We start from the raw sequence: 16710 nt of genomic DNA on the forward strand, positions 1-16710 counted from the left end.
TTAATTAATTAATTAATTGCTCAAATTTCCAACTTCCACTAGGGTTTTGTTTTCTTGGTTAATGTATATGATTAATTCAACATTGAAGCACAAATATTTAAGTTTCATGAGTTTCTTGCATGTGATGAATTATATGTTGTCACTATTTTAGTTTAATTAGGGGTTTTTTTTATATATTCAACAATTAATTATGTATGAGGAATTTCAAAATTAATTCAAATGTAATTTTTCAAGAGCTTTATTTACATGGAAGGAATTGAATGAATTAAAGTGAATAACTTTCCACCCTTTTTTGCACACCTCTTCCTCTCCACTAAATGTGGATTGAGAATTCTTCGACTTTACACAGTCAATCGATGTTACACTCGTTGAAGCTACTTTCGTAAAAGTACTAAATTTTAATTTAGATAACTACAATGTTTACATGTTAATATGAGGATACACATAAGAAATTGTTAAACAATTTTGATTTTGAGGCATGGAAAAAAACCTTGTATCAAACTCATTGTCAAGATCCGAGGTTGTTTTTTTTTTTTTTTTTTTTTATTTATTTAAATTGTGACAAAGTAAATTTGCTATATGATTGTGCATGATTGATCTTGGGAGAAGAGAGAGAAAGAGAAGAAGCTAACAACCAACAAATGTTTATTATAGAATGGTGTGCACATTGGGAAGGAAAAATCAACTAGATTTTATTTTATTTTTTTAAATATAAATTAGTATATTGTCTTCTTCTCATTTTATTATTTTGTTTTCTAGTTCTAAGAAGCTGGTATTTGCATTGGGAAGAACTATCTGCGTTCATATGTATATACATATGGTTAGAAAAAAAAAAAAAAAGAACATGTAAGTAAAAGAAAATGCAATTTAAAGAAATCCGAAAAATATTTATATTCGAGATAAACCCAAGAGCTCTAGCGCATGGTCAATCATCAGCTTCAAAATAGCGGACGAGTTAGCTAATATCATGTCGGTTAATGCAAATCAGCTAATTTTAAGTTAGTTTTCTATATAATAGACGGATTTTTTTGTTCGTCAACTATTTTCTATTTAGTTTTATTGAGTTTTTTTTTTATTTTTTATAGTTTAGATTGAAATAATATAAGGGTGCAATAAGTATAAAAAGGGGTTATGTCAAATAAAAATTGCACTAATGAAATTTATTCAAAGAAACCAAAAGTGATAGATACATCTAATGTTTTCATACCATGAAATATAAATATTAAATTATTTTAATTTAATATTTAAAATTAATAAAAAAACAATTAATTATAAGCAACGCTGTTTGATTTAATTGTTCATAAGTGGCGAGCTAAAACATTGTTCGCCTATTATATTTTTAGATATAAAGAACCAATTTTGAACTTTAGATATTAAAGATAGTGTTAGCTACATTTTAAATATTCCAAGTTTTTGTGTTTATGATGTTCGAAAGGGAACATGTGGGCACTAGTGCAACATATGATGGCTTGTGAAATTGGAACACAACCACAGACATACGTGTATAAATTTAGACCAACATATATATGGGTAAATAGCACTTAAACCCCTATAATTTGGATTTTGTGTATACGATCCTTTTGTGCTTTCAATATAAGCATATGACCCCTATAGTTTGAACTTTGTTCATATAAACCCGTTGTACTTTTACTATAAGCATATAACTTCGCTATAGTATTTCACTTGTTAAATATCATGCTCACTAGAAAGAGGAAATTGTTGAATGTACAAGGGTGTTATGTGCTATATTAAAAATATAAGGGAGTTATGTGCAAAAAATTCAAACCTATGTGAATAAGTGCTATATGTATATATGTACAAAATATTAAAAATATTTTTAACTAATTAATGAAAAGAAAATAATAATAATAATAAAGTATAAACTGTCCATCAAATTGAAAGAATTTGTCGTTTTGTTGATCCTAGATTTGGGAGATTTGAAATTCGAATATAGAAAGGAAATTACGATATAACACAAAATAATTTGAATTTTGTGGTGCAGCCCATGCTTTACTGCAAACCTTCAAGATATTTCCTGTTATCACCTAAAGCTGTCTATGCTATGACATTTGTGGTCCACACAAGGGCAGTTTCGTCATAAAAGTTTGTATAATACAATAATTTAGCTTTGAATTGAAATTTGAATCTTCAAGCCCACTAAAGACCAGCTTGGTCCAAAGCTTAGAAAAGAGTTAGAAAGCCCATCAAGATTTCTTACAAAACGACGTCGCTTTACCGACGTTTTTTCGACTAAGTGTTGGTGGCTTCTTGATATTTAGTTTCCCTTTACGGATTAGATTAGTTCCGAGTATTCTCGATTGCATTAATGTTTTTCCATCTTTATGAACCCCTTTAATCTCTAATGAAATTGTCCAACCACTTGTGGGAATTATTTGATTTATTGTTTCGAGTTTCGTGTTCGGTATGATGGTGCAAGATCTGCACCCTCAATACCTGTCTTCAAACCCTACCACTTTGGACCGTTGCTGAGCTTACCTGACGTCGGACCTAGGGCCGGCAGCGGTAAAAACAATGAACGGAAAATAAAAAGATAACGAAAGAATTTGAGGAGAGAATATTATTCCTTGTTCCAAAACCCTATAATTCTATATTTGTACAAGATTTATGCTGATTTTACGATGATCGTCCCTAATTTGCGTATTTTTCCTTATCTATTTCCAGAAGATATCCTCAATTCATGTCCTTTCAAAAGCTCCTCGGTCAGCTCGCCACCTCCCCTTTTTATTACTTCTCACGCGGCCTAAACCATAGTCAATATCTACCTCATGCGAACTATCTGTCGGCGAGCCTCATACTGTTGGGCTTTCTCCTTAAGCATGGTTTTGGCCCATTTTTCGGAGAAACCTTACTCATTGGGCCTGTTTTAGCTCAATAAGCCCATCTTTACTAGACCGGCCCAATATTCCCAAATTGCCCTCCATCACCGCAACATATTTATCGATAGGGCTCGTCATTTCGACTATTTAATATTTCGATTTTTTTTTGGTCCATTCACAACCGATTTAGAAAGTTGGGCTACTTTTTTTACATTCATATGGGCTCCATAGTGGTTGAGCCCAAATTTAAGAAATACAAGTAATAAAAATTGAAATAAATCAGACCCCTAAATTAAGAAACGCAATAAATTGAGAGATTTCACAATCAAAGTCGCTATTCAAACAATTAAATAATTGGTGACACGACTTTCAATTAGAGCATGCACCACTTACAATTAATTAGGTCTCCAGACAGAAAAAAGAGAGGTTGTCAGCTTGGACAAGATTGATTTGATCTGATCTGATGATACATTGTATCCTAGAAAATAGGTAACAGGTGTTCAAATTAAGGAGGCACCTAATTTTGGTATAAATATGTATATGGCAAAATTAATTTATTTTTTTTTGGCAAAAAGTTGGATTAACTGTTTTGTCACACACAAAATAAGTGGTGCATGGTGGTGGTCAAAAGTTCTTGCCGGAATTTATATTTATATAAATATGTATATAGAATTCAGAATTATTTGGGCATCTAATATTCAAACTCCTATTTTGAAAATTACTACATTTTTAAAGAAAGTCGTGTTTTATATTATTGGTATGAAAATGTCAATTTCCAATATTAAATAATCTTGACTCCAATATTCAATTGTAGGTTATTTGTTGAGTTGAGAAACTTCTTCCACTCCTACATGTAGAAGGGTTTTTTCGTTATTAGAACCCATGACTAGTGACTCTTGGCAAAAATCGATTCAGTTAACGTCTGGTACTAACGAACCAGATAAAGACTAACCTCGGGATGATGAGTTCAATATTATTATGTATAGTTTTATTATCTCTATCTAAATAACTAAGTCTTCCAATTCACATTGCATCATCGAATAATACAAGTATTTGATAAGAGCCTGCAAGGCGTAAAATGCGTCTTTAGCTTGCTTTAATGGGCTACATGCACGAGAGGTAGCAACGTTTTCCAGCTGCTCCATTTATCAGTTGCCACGTCATTTATGAGTTAGTTATGCGGAGTTAGTTATCCATTGCTCACTAGCTGTACACAGTAGCGTATCTACCATAGTCCTAGGGTGTGCAGTTGCACACCCTTGGATTTAAAAAAAAAAAAAAAATTATATATAATATTTTGGGGTTTTTTTTATATTTATAACTAATGAGGGGTTAAATTGAAATTTAGTAAAAATTAATACAGCCTTACCAGAGTCAGAGACCCCTAATATGTTGTTTTTTTTTTCTATTTTTTATGTATATACTCCTTTTTAAATTCCAAATCTTCTGTAAATAAATTGGCTTGTAGTTAATTGGTAGAAAGTTTTTAAAAGGAACAAGATTTAATTTTCATTACATACAATATTTCAATTGTTTTCAATTTTTTGAATATTTGGGTATTTTTAAATATTTTATATAATCTAAATTATTCAAAAATTCTTAATGTTATATATATATATATATATATATATATATATATATATATATATGTATATATATGTATATATATATATATATATATATATATATATTATTTCAATTATTTTCTAAATTTACAACTATGTGGGCATTTTTTTTTATATTTTAAAAATTCAAAATCTGCTAATGAATTACATATTTTGTTACTTGCAACTTTAATATGTTTACCACTCCTTCAATATTTTCACCAATTTTATGTCTAAATATTTCTTAAATTAGTCCAAAATTTGTAAAACAATCCCTTTAAATTTGAAAATATTACATATTTTTATTATTTAATGTTTATAGTATTAAAAAAAAATCGGGGGCGCTGCCCCCGAACCCCCGTAAACTTTTACCCAACCATCATATTTTCTACTATATTTAATCCGAACACCCTTGGCAAAAATCCTGGATTCGCCACTGGCTGTACATAACCACATCCAATCGGCTCCTCACCTTCTGATATACAGACAGATCTTCCAACTCAATTCCACTGGATTGTAGATCAAATTACTTCAATTCGTAATGAAATGAAAGAATGGGAATAGAAGGACAAGAAAATAGGTAGCAATTGTCTTTGCGAGCAGAAGAATTGCTTGCCTAAGTGGTAACGGGAGTTTGGTGATAGAAATTGAAAAATAAAAATTTATAATTTTGATTTAAAAAACTCTAAAATCGTCTAAATGGAATGGTTTTATTTTTGAAGATTGTATTCCTTTACTTTTGTGACACTGATTATCCTCTTGTAGACTCTTTGGTTCCTTCCTAATATATTTAATTTTCTTATCAAAAAAAAAAAAAAACAACTCTAAAATTGACATTTATTAGGCAACCAAAGTTGACATAAATCTAATTAATAAATAGACATTATACAAAACGTGGTACAATAGTTGAAAAGTCGTAGTCAACTGTTCTTTTCCCTTCAATATAACTCCTCTCTCACATTCCTAAATACCCTAATTCGAGTGGTCAAATCATTTTTATTACACATTGCAAAATAAGTTTGTGGCTAGACAATATGTTAAGGGTATATATACATGTTTTAGGTATATATATATATATATATTATATATATATATATATATAATTAGGTTATGTTGAAGTAATATATTTATTATATACCTAACAAATGGATGGAATTAATTTGTATAGTGTAACGAAAAGTAATCTTTGTCAAGTGTCAACTATATATCACACAAGAAAAATGGGATTATCGTGCAATGAGAAAAAGAAAAATAAAGAGTGAATGGCTACAAATCAGTACAGTCATCTTTGATACAAGGTCAAATTACGAAAAGATCCTCTTATATTAGAGTAATTACGTCGACTATTATTTTTTCACACGTTCATACTTATAATGTTAAATTTACCTACTAAAATAGAGGATTTAATTTTTTGTAAAACAATACATAATTTCTAGGTATAGCTCACATATATAGAGAGTTTACCCCATCCTCTAATTGCATACACACATAAATATCCCATTTGGTGTTCTTTAATTGTTTTTGTTTTCTTCATGTAAAAGGTATCATAATTCTTACAAAGGTTTTCTCGAACCATCTCTTTCTGTTATGTTTTTCACTAAAAAGTTAAAAATATATAATATTAAATGCAAGAAATTATTTGGTCAGTTTCACCGAGGCAATGTGTACTGTCTGTGAATGTGTTTATGACCAATAGAAAATCATGAAATTTCAGTTGTTAGATTTTGGTTAAAAGGTTAATATCCAGTGTGTTACTGCAAACCCATAAACAATATATTTGGGAACATTAATTTATTTGTCTTTTTTGGGTAATAATTTATTTTATTCTTATTATTTTTATTCTTGTTTTTGCAATGAGCAATCAATTGGTGGAATGAGTTTTTTTTAGATGAAAATTAATTTAATGATTTCTTTGTAATCAATTAATTTCTTTGGTGAAAAGTAATCAATTGCTAACCGAAACCCAATAGCTCCGGCCTATTATGTTTAAGTCAAACCTGATTTTTAGTGAATCGGGTTGAAATTGAGCCATTTTATCAAACTTAATTAATTTGTGAGCCGAGTTTGAGCCTATTATGGCTAAACGCGAATAAGGTCTGCAAATAAATTAATAAGTAAATATATAATTAAATATTTGAACTTCCTTTGTTTCGAGGAACATATTATGGTTTTCATCTTATTTTGCGACTACGGTTTTTATTTTACTTTGCTCTTCATCAATATTCTAGATTTTGTTCTTTGGCTACGAAGGTTTTTTTTTTCTCCTTTTTTAACACGCTCGTCTGCAAAGTTACAATGTATGTAATTTATATATTGCTCGATATAAGTCGATATAAAATCGAAATCCAAAAAATACATGAGCCAAACTTGAGCCTATATTAATGAGGTCCAATGATATGCAATCGAGTTTGAGTCAATTCATATTCGGTTCACATCACGCGATTATAAAAAAAAAAAATTCAAACAAATTAAATTGATTTTGGCTAAACCTAAATATTTCTCCAACTTTCATTCTTTTTTCTAAATTTTTAATTTTAACATGAAGATTGTGGATACAACTGTCATAATATTCCATTATAGTAGTATATACATTTATTTTCTTTTGTTATCGTTTTCATGTAATTATGAGATCCTATATTTGGATACAATTTTTACTTTTAACTAGAATTTATATTTCAAAACAATTTAAATACCATTAGGCGTTACTAATTTTTATAATTACGTGCCTAACACGAAATTATACAATTTAAAAAGATTAAAATATTATCTAATTTTAGTTGCAATGCTATTATCTGAGTCATAAGCTAAAATTAAACGATCAAAACTGTTAAGAGAAATTCAATTGCAAAAAGCAAACATACTCCAAATAGAACTGCCACAAATGGATAGATCCGTCAATTTTTGACCCGAATATTTATGACTTGGAACAAAGTAATTAAGGAAATTCAATAGCAACTTCTTTCTATAATAAATTATTAATATAAATGAATGAATGAATGAAATAATACCTCTCTAACATAGATAGCCAATTTTGCACATTTAACACATTATTTCTACAAATGTCAAATTAGGGGGAAATATATTTTTTTTAAAAATAAATAAATTAGGACCTAGAAAGAAACTTGTGACATTTGTGATTTATTAAGAGGGTGTTTGCCTTAGCTTATAAGTTGTTAAACAAAGCTTATAAAATCTTGTAAAGTGTTTGGTAATTTATTTAGAAACAATTTTGAAAATTCAAAAAATAAGCTGCCAGAGAACATAACACATAAAACTTCTTTTTAAAAGTACTTCTACCCCTAGTTTTTTTATTTAAGATCTCATATGAGTAAAAATAGATAATAAACTCATATCCAAACACTTTAAATTTAATTCTAAAATTAAGACGTAATAATTTATCAGCTCCTAAAATAACTTATCGGATGCAAAAACTTATCTGTTCTTCAAAGTAAAAAATTAGCCCTAAATCAAATAGATTAATTGGTAATAGTTAGATATTCTAGTCCACATGGATATGGAATACCGCAGATCACTTCCACGTGTTGAAGTGTAATTCAATTGCATGTAGAAAAATAAAATTAAAAGAAGATCTTTTTAATTGAGTGGTTTTAACTAAAAATCAAATTTTATCCTATGGTAATACATACATTTCAAAGTGTATGATGTTAGCTATAACAATAATTTTGACCACGCGCCCCGTTAAAAATCTCAATTTTCAAACAAAATTCGCAATTATTAAAGTGTCGTCAATATATATTTAATTTACATGCAACAATCTTTATAAACAAAAATTAGAAATTAGTTAATGGTAACAAGAACAAAAAGTATAAAAATCTAATTTAAGAAAAGGTCCAAAGACACGTCTTTTCTTTCTTTCTTTCTTTCATTTTTTTCTGCTTTAATATCATTTTTTTCTTCTCTAATCACATTTTCCTAAATTCCAAAATTGTACCTTCCGTTGTCCGATAAGGATAGCCTAATAATGGTTGAAACAAGGGAATTTGTGTGAATTGATCCATATTCAGATTTTCTTTCCAAGAATCGCTATTACAAATTTGTTACACATAATTAACAGAGTGTGATTACGTCTCTCGTATACTATTACACGATTGATTGGTTGTATAATAATCTTCTACCTCAGCGATTCCATAACATTTTTTAATTTTTAATTTTCAATATATGAAAATAATGATAATAATAAGTTATCGAAATAGTGGATCTAAATTTGTATCCAATAATTGAAAATGGGACAATATTTAATTTCTCTTTCCTAGTAAAGGTAAGAGAATTACACACCATATACTATAATGTAATGTGGAATTAAATCATATATTGGACCACCTGAGGTGACTTGCCGATCGAACAACCTCGAATCAAAACCTTAATTAACTAAGCAATTAACAATATTAATTATTATTATTATTATTATTATTAAAACCTAGTTGTCGACGTGGCCATCAAATGCAGTCAAAACAACCACTGAGAGAGAGGAGGAGAGAGAGCAAAATATCTATGTTATTATATTATTAAAATAAAAAAAATTCAAAGGGGGGCATGATTCTGGCCCCCGGGGAAAAAAATAATAAAAAAATTAACAAAAATCAAGATTATAATAATTATATTTTAGCCTTTTCAAATATTCCAACTTTCCCACGCACGACAAGGAGCTGTTAACAAATAATTATTCGTATAATTATACACTAATTAATTAGCAACATGTACTAAAATGGAAGGTAACAAGTGCTTAATTTAATCGATGATGACGTCGCAGATGACGCATTTGCGCTAATTGTTTATTATTTTATTTTCAGGAGTTGGATAATCAATGTCTGCGTATCTGGATATATATATATTTTATTAATTATTAATTTCAAGAAAATAATTAAAAACCTCGTAAATAATTTGTGGGTTGTAATTAAAATAAAGTGGGTAAGGGGAATTTTTATTTTTTTTTCACTTTTTTTTTTCTTTTTTTTTTAATTGAAGCTTTTGTAGAGTTAGGTTAAGTCTCTCTCATCATAATAGCAATGGTCTGTCTGAATTGCTTTATTTATTTATTTTATTTTATTTTATTTTATTTATTTATTTATTTTTATTATGAGAACTGATTCAAAGGACACTAACGATAGTGACAACTCACCACTATTCCGCTGATATTTCCCATAACAACGCTCACCTTTAAAAAAATAATAATTATATACTTTTTTTTTTCTTTTTTCTTCCAATTTATTCTTTTTATTAATACAAATTTTAATCCAAAATTAACAATTTTAACTAAATAATTAGGGCTTATTTTATGTGAATTACACTCATGTGACTTTAATCACACACCAATGTTTACATGGGATTAGTAGATTGTTATTTAACCGGGTAAAAAAATTACCTTGGTGTAGAAAACGCGGTGTAACATCTAACAAACTGATCATAATTAACTAAATTAAAAAAAATTGATAAATAATGACATGCATTTATATTTGATATAATATATATTCATCGTTAATTCTTGAATTTTATATTTCAAGAATAGTTATATTTATATATAGAGAGAAAGAGAAAGAGAAACGAAGATCTTTTTCATTCTCGGATGGGCAAAACAGGAAAACAAAGAATAAAAATTGACAGCGGAAAAAAAAAAAAAAAAAGATTAACGAGTGGGATTATTAATAATTAGGTTAATAAATTAATTAAGAGGGTCTGATGAGAGGGTGGATCCCGTTTTTGTGCAACCAGTTTTGGGGTGTGATCGTCTGCGACGCGCCCTGTTGGAATCCTGATGATGCTGCAGCACTAGCAAACAATTGATGACCTTGGTTTTGACGGTTGTGATTCATTTGCCATTGCTGTTGTTGTTGTTGTTGCTGTTGTTGAAACTGATTCAATTTAATTTTTCATTTAATTACCAAAAACCTAAATAAAAAATTAATAAATTAATTAATTAATTAAAAAAAAAATTACTTGGTAAATTTGGGAGCCAACAAAAGGTCTGTTTAATTGACCAAATCTTTGTTGCACAGGAGAATGAATTTGTGCTTGGCTTAGCAGCTGCAATGTTTCTGTTTCCATATATCCATCTTTTCTTTCAGGGTTTTTAATTAAATTTTGCTGCAAATTCAACATTTTATTTAATTAAAAAATAAAATAATTAATCAAGAATGTTGTTTTATTTATATAATTATTATGTATAATGTTGTAATTTAATACCTCAGGCCTTAATCCATGGCGTCTCCAATCCGATTCGAATTGCGTCGAGAAAGAATTGTGGTCTCGATTAAAACCGGTCTCGTTGATTTGTGGCGAAGCTGAATTTCCCAGACTTAGGTCCAGATTGTGATCATCCGTTGCATTATTGTTTGAAGACTCTGAAATTCACCAAGCAAATTGAAAAAAATTAAAAATTATATTCAATAATTGAGAAAACAATAATAATAATAATAATAATCAAATAAATGTGTGTACCTGCTGCTTTGAGTTCATCTTCATAAATGGTGGGATCAAAATTAGTAACAGCTTCCTTTCCATTACATTTTATTGCTGCTTTATCATAAGACCTGTAATAAAATTTATAATTCAAACTACCAATTCAAATAACATTAAATTTAATATTAAAAAAAAAAAAAAAAAAACCCACCTTGCAGCTTCAATTTCAGTATCAAAGAGACCCAAATAAACGTACCTATTTCGATAAACATAAAATTCATCAGGCAATCAATAAAATCAAGATTTAAATAAAATTAGATATAATAAAAAAAAAAATAAGTGTTACTTTTTGCCTAAAAATTGGCCCATTCGGGCTTCCCATCGACCACATTTGTGCAAAGTGACACCTCTGTACTTAGAACTTCCTCTTGGAAAACCAGTGCTTTGTCTCCTTAGTACATGCACAAATTCCTCCTTCGTTAGATTTCCCATCTGCCAATTTTTTTTAATTTTAATTAATATTAATAATCAAGAAATTAATACAACTATTAATGAAGATAAAGGCAAATGATGAAAATCTAGTGTATGTAACGTACGTACGGGATTAATTAATTAATTAATTAACCTGTTTTAAGTCGTCTTCGTAATCTTCTAGAGTGAAGTTTATGTCTGCTTCCACTCCTCGGAATTTAATTGCTGCCCTATCGTATGCACTGCAATTATATATTTATTTGTTAATCTCAGCTTGAAAATTTGATATAGTACATTTGTGGTGGTGGCGGAGGAGGAAGGCTAAGGCTTACCGGGCGGCGGCGTGGGCTGTATCGAATCCACCTATACATACACAAGAAGAATATATATATATATATATATATATATATATATAATATATATGATCTTGTTTGTATTTTGTAATAATAAAAATTAATTATATGAAAAAATTAATGGTGAGAAGAGAAAACCAACCTAAGTAGACTTGCTTGCCGCAATCCCTGAATCAAGAGAGAGAAGTTCAATTTGTATGTATGGAGATTGTAGAGAGAGAAACAAGAGAAAGAAAGTAGAGAGAGAGAGAGAGAGAGATTTGTGTGTTGGTATACCATATGTGAGACTCCCACCGGCCGGTTCTGCGGTAGAACGTGACGCCGCGGTACTGGGAGCTCCGGGACCTGGGTCCGCGGCGGCTCTTCTTGAGAGGCTGCCCTACCTCCGCCGCCGCCGACGACTTCCCGGCAACGGAGCTAGCTCCGCCGCCGAGGGGTTCCGACGACTGGCAGAATTTAACACCGACCCAGTGAGCCCTGGGGAAATCGGCGGGTCCTCCGCCTCCGCCCGCCATTTCAGGCCCGTCCACCGGGAAGAACTGATGCGTCACCGGCGACAACCCCGGAGCACGGTCGTCGTCGTCGCCGTCGTGCACCGAGAATCCAAATATCCGGCTGCTCCGCTTCCGGCCACCGGTTTTCTCCAAATCTTCATCCTCGTCGGAGCCGTCCTCTACAACCACCGCAGACGAGCTAGAATTCGAAGCGGATCCGACCCGTTTACCCTTCTCGTCGGAGTACCCCTCCGATTCATCGTCCTTTCTCCGATCCGGCGAACCGTTCAGATCCCACATTCTCCCCACCACCACAAAAAAAAAAAAATAATAATCACACAACACCAGAAACAAAAAACCACGATAATACTCTCTCTCTAGCTTTCTCTCTCTTCTCTCTTTGCTTCAGAATTCTAATCAGTACTACAGTCTAATCAAGAAGCAGAAACAAGAACTCTCTCTCTCTCTCTACAAACTCTTTCTCTCTCTACTATTATCTATCTATTCTCTGTGTGAGTTGAGTAGTATGGCAAAATAAGGGGAGGCAGTAGATTATAGATATTCCCTTGTGCTGTCTATATACTAATTTTTTTTTTTACTAATAATGTCTCTACCATTCAACTGTTTGCTGTCCCTTGTTAAACTACATAAACAACCTACGACCATAGACGAGGTTGTTTCTTCCCAATTTAAAAAAATAATTAAAAAAATAATTTTTTTTAATAAAAATTTATAATAAAATTGTCGTAATTAAATTCCCACTCCACAACTATTCAACTAGATCTCTCTCGCCTAGCTACCCTCTCCCAATACTGCATACAACGATGGCCGAAAGCAGCATACTCTCTCTCCTCTTTCTCTCTCTACTTTCTCTCTCTAGCTATGTTTGTAAATTAAGTGTTTAATTTCAAGAAAATGGAGGAACCCTTTCACTTTATTTTTTATTTTGGTGCTATTTTTCAATCAAGTCATAAATACTTTTTATTGAGGGGTGGTTTTATAAAACTCTTTCCATTTATATATATGTCTGCTGTGGGTGTTCCATTTTAACCATTCTCTCTTTTTTCTTTAAAAACTCCCACCTATACATACACATTTACCCTGTATCTATAGGTTTCTACGCTTTTAATTTATTACACTATCTATTATATATCTAGCCTCAACTGACCCTCCAAATCTATCCCCTAAGTTCCCTCTGCCCTCTGTCTTTAGATTTCAATATCTAACAATTCCCAAACTAATTAAATAAAATAAAAAATAAAAAAATTAGGAAAATGAAATTAATGAAAAATAAGAAACCATCTCTTTCTTACGCAACTTTCCGACGTTAACCAAATCGAAAAGCAATTCCACCCCCTCTCTTTCTCTCTCTAATGTTTTCTCTCTCCTCATTTTAATTTTGATATAATATATATAAATATTTAATTAGCTAGTAATGGAAATAGACAGCACAAACACTAGATGAATGACTTATTACTCAATTACCTTTATTGGGGCATATCACTAATTATCATTTCGTTTTCATTCATTCAATCCACACGTCAATTTTTTTTTTCCCAACCCCTACCCTTCTTGAAAATTGTGGTTCTTTATTTAATTTGTTACCTCAATTTTACCAAGGGAGTTAAATTGGGCCAGCTCATGACTTGCCCTTTTCCTTTACCTTAATTGGCTTGCTATAGGAAAAATACATGATTTGTAATAAATTGTGACAAGTTCATTTAACCTTATTCAGGCTGTTTTCGGGTTTTCGGATTTTTTTTTCCGGCCATTTGGATTTCGGGTTTTCGTTTGCAAAAGTTTTTAGAAACATGTATTCATATTGATTGTATTTTATTCAAATTTCTTATGAGTGCGTGCAGTGGCGGAGTCAGCATAGGGTCGGAGGCCATGGTCTCTACAACATTTCTCAAATCTCTATTAATTGGTATATAAATATAATTTTTTTTGTGTATAACAGAATTAACGACCTCTCTCAGAAAATTTGAAATGTGATATGCCCTCTTACTTAAAATTCTAGCTCTGCTAATGTGTGTATGAACTACGATCGGATGCCAATTTTGCAATTGGGATGCATTCGTAGGTTTAGGAATTAAAAGCTCGAACAATAAAATTAATAAATAAACTGAATATGTTATAAATAAATTAAATTTCTTTTAGATTAAAAAAGACTCCCTTATTAGTAGAAATACTACAAGAACTCAGGTCTTCAATCGTATAAAAATTGGTTCTTGAACAAATAAAAAAAAATAATAAAAGAGTTTCTTGAAAAATGATGTAAATAAGTGAAAGAGTGGAGGGTATTTAAGGAATAATGCAAAAAGGGGGTGAAGGAATTATTGTAAGTGAGGGCCACGGCAAAGGGGTGGAGGAGTTTCTTTTTAATTTTGGTCTCAGAAAAGGAAAATGGAACAATAGCAATAAAAGGAAAACCTTTCCAGAAAAGTCCAATCCAAGAGTACGGGAATGGGCCCACCATTTCCCTCTTTTGTTCTTCCCCTCCGGTAATACTACAATGCTTCTCTCTTACCATGGTACCTCGTTTTTATTCGTCTTTTCTCTCGCCCCACTCTCACTCACTCCGCGCGTGTCACCCACTCGGGAAATTCTTCACTCTTTAAAAAAAAAACATTTAGTGAAAATAAATATATTTGTTTAATGAGTTTAACTTCATATTTTTTTGATAAAATTAATTTTAGATTTTGTAATGTCTTCAAATATGAAGGATCTACATGTAATTAGATCTAATTTTAGAGGAAAATAATGCAATTTACTCAATATTTAATGAGGGTAACAATGAAAAAAGTTTAGGAAATTAATGGGTCTTAAAATATTAAGGAGCCATATGTGATTAAATGAAATTACATGGTAGAAGAATTATGTAATTTAGTCAATACAAAAATTCTTAATGAGATTAAATTTTAATACGTAGAAAAGAACATCTACCTAAATTAGGTTAAGAAAAAATGAATTTCTCCATTTTTATTGTTGACCTAAGAAAAAGTATTATTTTTTTTCTTAAAAATAATTAAATGCAAAAATAAATGCAGGGGTAGGGTTGCCAAATTATAGTCTAGGGGGTCACATTTGAAAAGTTTAAATATTTGAGGGTGTTGGGTGTCAAAAGCCATAGTCCATTAAAATTTGGTTAGGTTATTTTGTCAAGTGGTTAAATTGAAATAAGATGAGAATAGAACGACCTAAAGTGAAATAATCTTAACTACATACGCATAAAGTGATAAACAATAAGATTACTAAGGAGTAACGAGAAATTAAAAAAACTATGGTCCCGTGTAAGGAAGTTTTCTTGTCCCAAACTAAAGTAATTACAAAAAGGTACACTTCAACATTAAAATAACCAATTCATACTCGTGAATCACGTTTTAATGAACTAATACGTGATTATTCAACTAATTTTCTTTTGGGGTAATATGTCGTAAGTCACTCAAACGAAACATAATTTGAACTAAATGACAAGTTTAAATCCAATCTTTTAATTAAATCCTTAATTTGAAATAATATATGAGCCACATCCCTAATTTTTTTTTTATCCCTATCTTACCCTTATACCCTAATTATATAACCTATACATTCACGTTTCTTCAATTTAGATTTATTCCTTTTGTTTTCTCTCTCTCACGTTCTCTCTCTCACCGTTCTATCTCTCACGTTCTATCGATCTCTCACCGTTCTCTCTCACACGTTTTTTCTTATCTCCCTTTCTCTCTCTCTTCTCTCTCTCTCTTTCTCCTTTCTCTCCAATAGCAGCATGAAGGCCGTCGCCGGCGCTGGCGACGGAGGGAGAAGGAGCAGGGGCCGTGGTGGAGGCCGGGACGGCGGTGGCAGCAGGAGGAGTGGTGGCGGCGGCGATGGCAGCGGCGACGGGTGGAGGCGCAGTGGAGGAGGCGACGACATGGGGTTGTGTGGTGGGGGCCGGTGTTGTGGTTATGGTTGGGATGTTATTGAAAACATATTTTGATTAATTAATCGCATCTAATTTTCTTATATTTTAAGAGATATTGCTTGATTTGGGTTCATATGGTGGATCTAGGGTTTTTCAAAGTCGGTAGGTGGATACAGTCGCGGCGGCTGCGAGCGGTAACTACTAGGGTTCGCGGCGGCTGAAAATTGTTGGCGGCTAGGGTTTGGTCGTAAAGCATAGTATACTGTAGTATACTATAGTACACCGTAGTATACTACACCCAAGTATACTATAGTATACAGTAGTATACTGTAGTCTACTACAGACAAATTGAAAAATATGTAAATTGAAAAAAAAATATAATACTTTTTTTTTGGTAATTTTCAATATTATGTCGAAAAAAAAGAAGAAAAAAAGAAATTTTTATAATAATGTATAAAATAATAAAATGAAGAAAGAAAAAAAGGAAGATATGTAAAAAAATGTTCATATGGAAATTTGAAATATTAAATGCATAATAAATAAAATGATAAATACAGTTTGGAATTTACTTAATGCATATTTCGAATTTATGAGTAGATGAACATTTTTGGAATGAATTTTATAAAGGAT

At 31.0% G+C, this 16710-nt stretch overlaps 1 protein-coding gene across 1 annotated transcript; it reads right to left on the reverse strand.

The window, feature by feature from the left end:
* Nucleotides 1–9999: 9999 nt before the first annotated feature.
* LOC105961115 (floral homeotic protein APETALA 2) lies at nt 10000–13549 on the reverse strand. Its single transcript, XM_012985357.2, has 10 exons — nt 11959–13549; nt 11825–11850; nt 11662–11692; nt 11484–11571; nt 11205–11350; nt 11070–11114; nt 10898–10989; nt 10643–10800; nt 10397–10543; nt 10000–10311 (listed from the first exon to the last, which is right to left on the reverse strand). The coding sequence occupies exons 1-10, from the start codon at nt 12474–12476 to the stop codon at nt 10126–10128; spliced, it is 1437 nt and encodes a 478-aa protein (XP_012840811.2). The 5' UTR covers nt 12477–13549; the 3' UTR covers nt 10000–10125.
* Nucleotides 13550–16710: the final 3161 nt, after the last annotated feature.

This window comes from Erythranthe guttata, chromosome 12 (genome assembly GCF_056151865.1).
Source record: "Erythranthe guttata isolate IM_541 chromosome 12, IM_541, whole genome shotgun sequence".
NCBI lineage: Eukaryota > Viridiplantae > Streptophyta > Magnoliopsida > Lamiales > Phrymaceae > Erythranthe > Erythranthe guttata.

Excerpts from the sequence above, each read along its gene's own strand:
- LOC105961115 (XM_012985357.2), bottom strand. The coding sequence starts at position 12,476 with ATGTGGGATCTGAACGGTTCGCCGGATCGGAGAAAGGACGATGAATCG. Across the intron at positions 11,693-11,824 it reads CGGCAAGCAAGTCTACTTAG|GTGGATTCGATACAGCCCAC; the intron begins GTTGGTTTTCTC and ends GTGTATGTATAG. Across the intron at positions 10,801-10,897 it reads AGATGAACTCAAAGCAGCAG|AGTCTTCAAACAATAATGCA; the intron begins GTACACACATTT and ends GGTGAATTTCAG.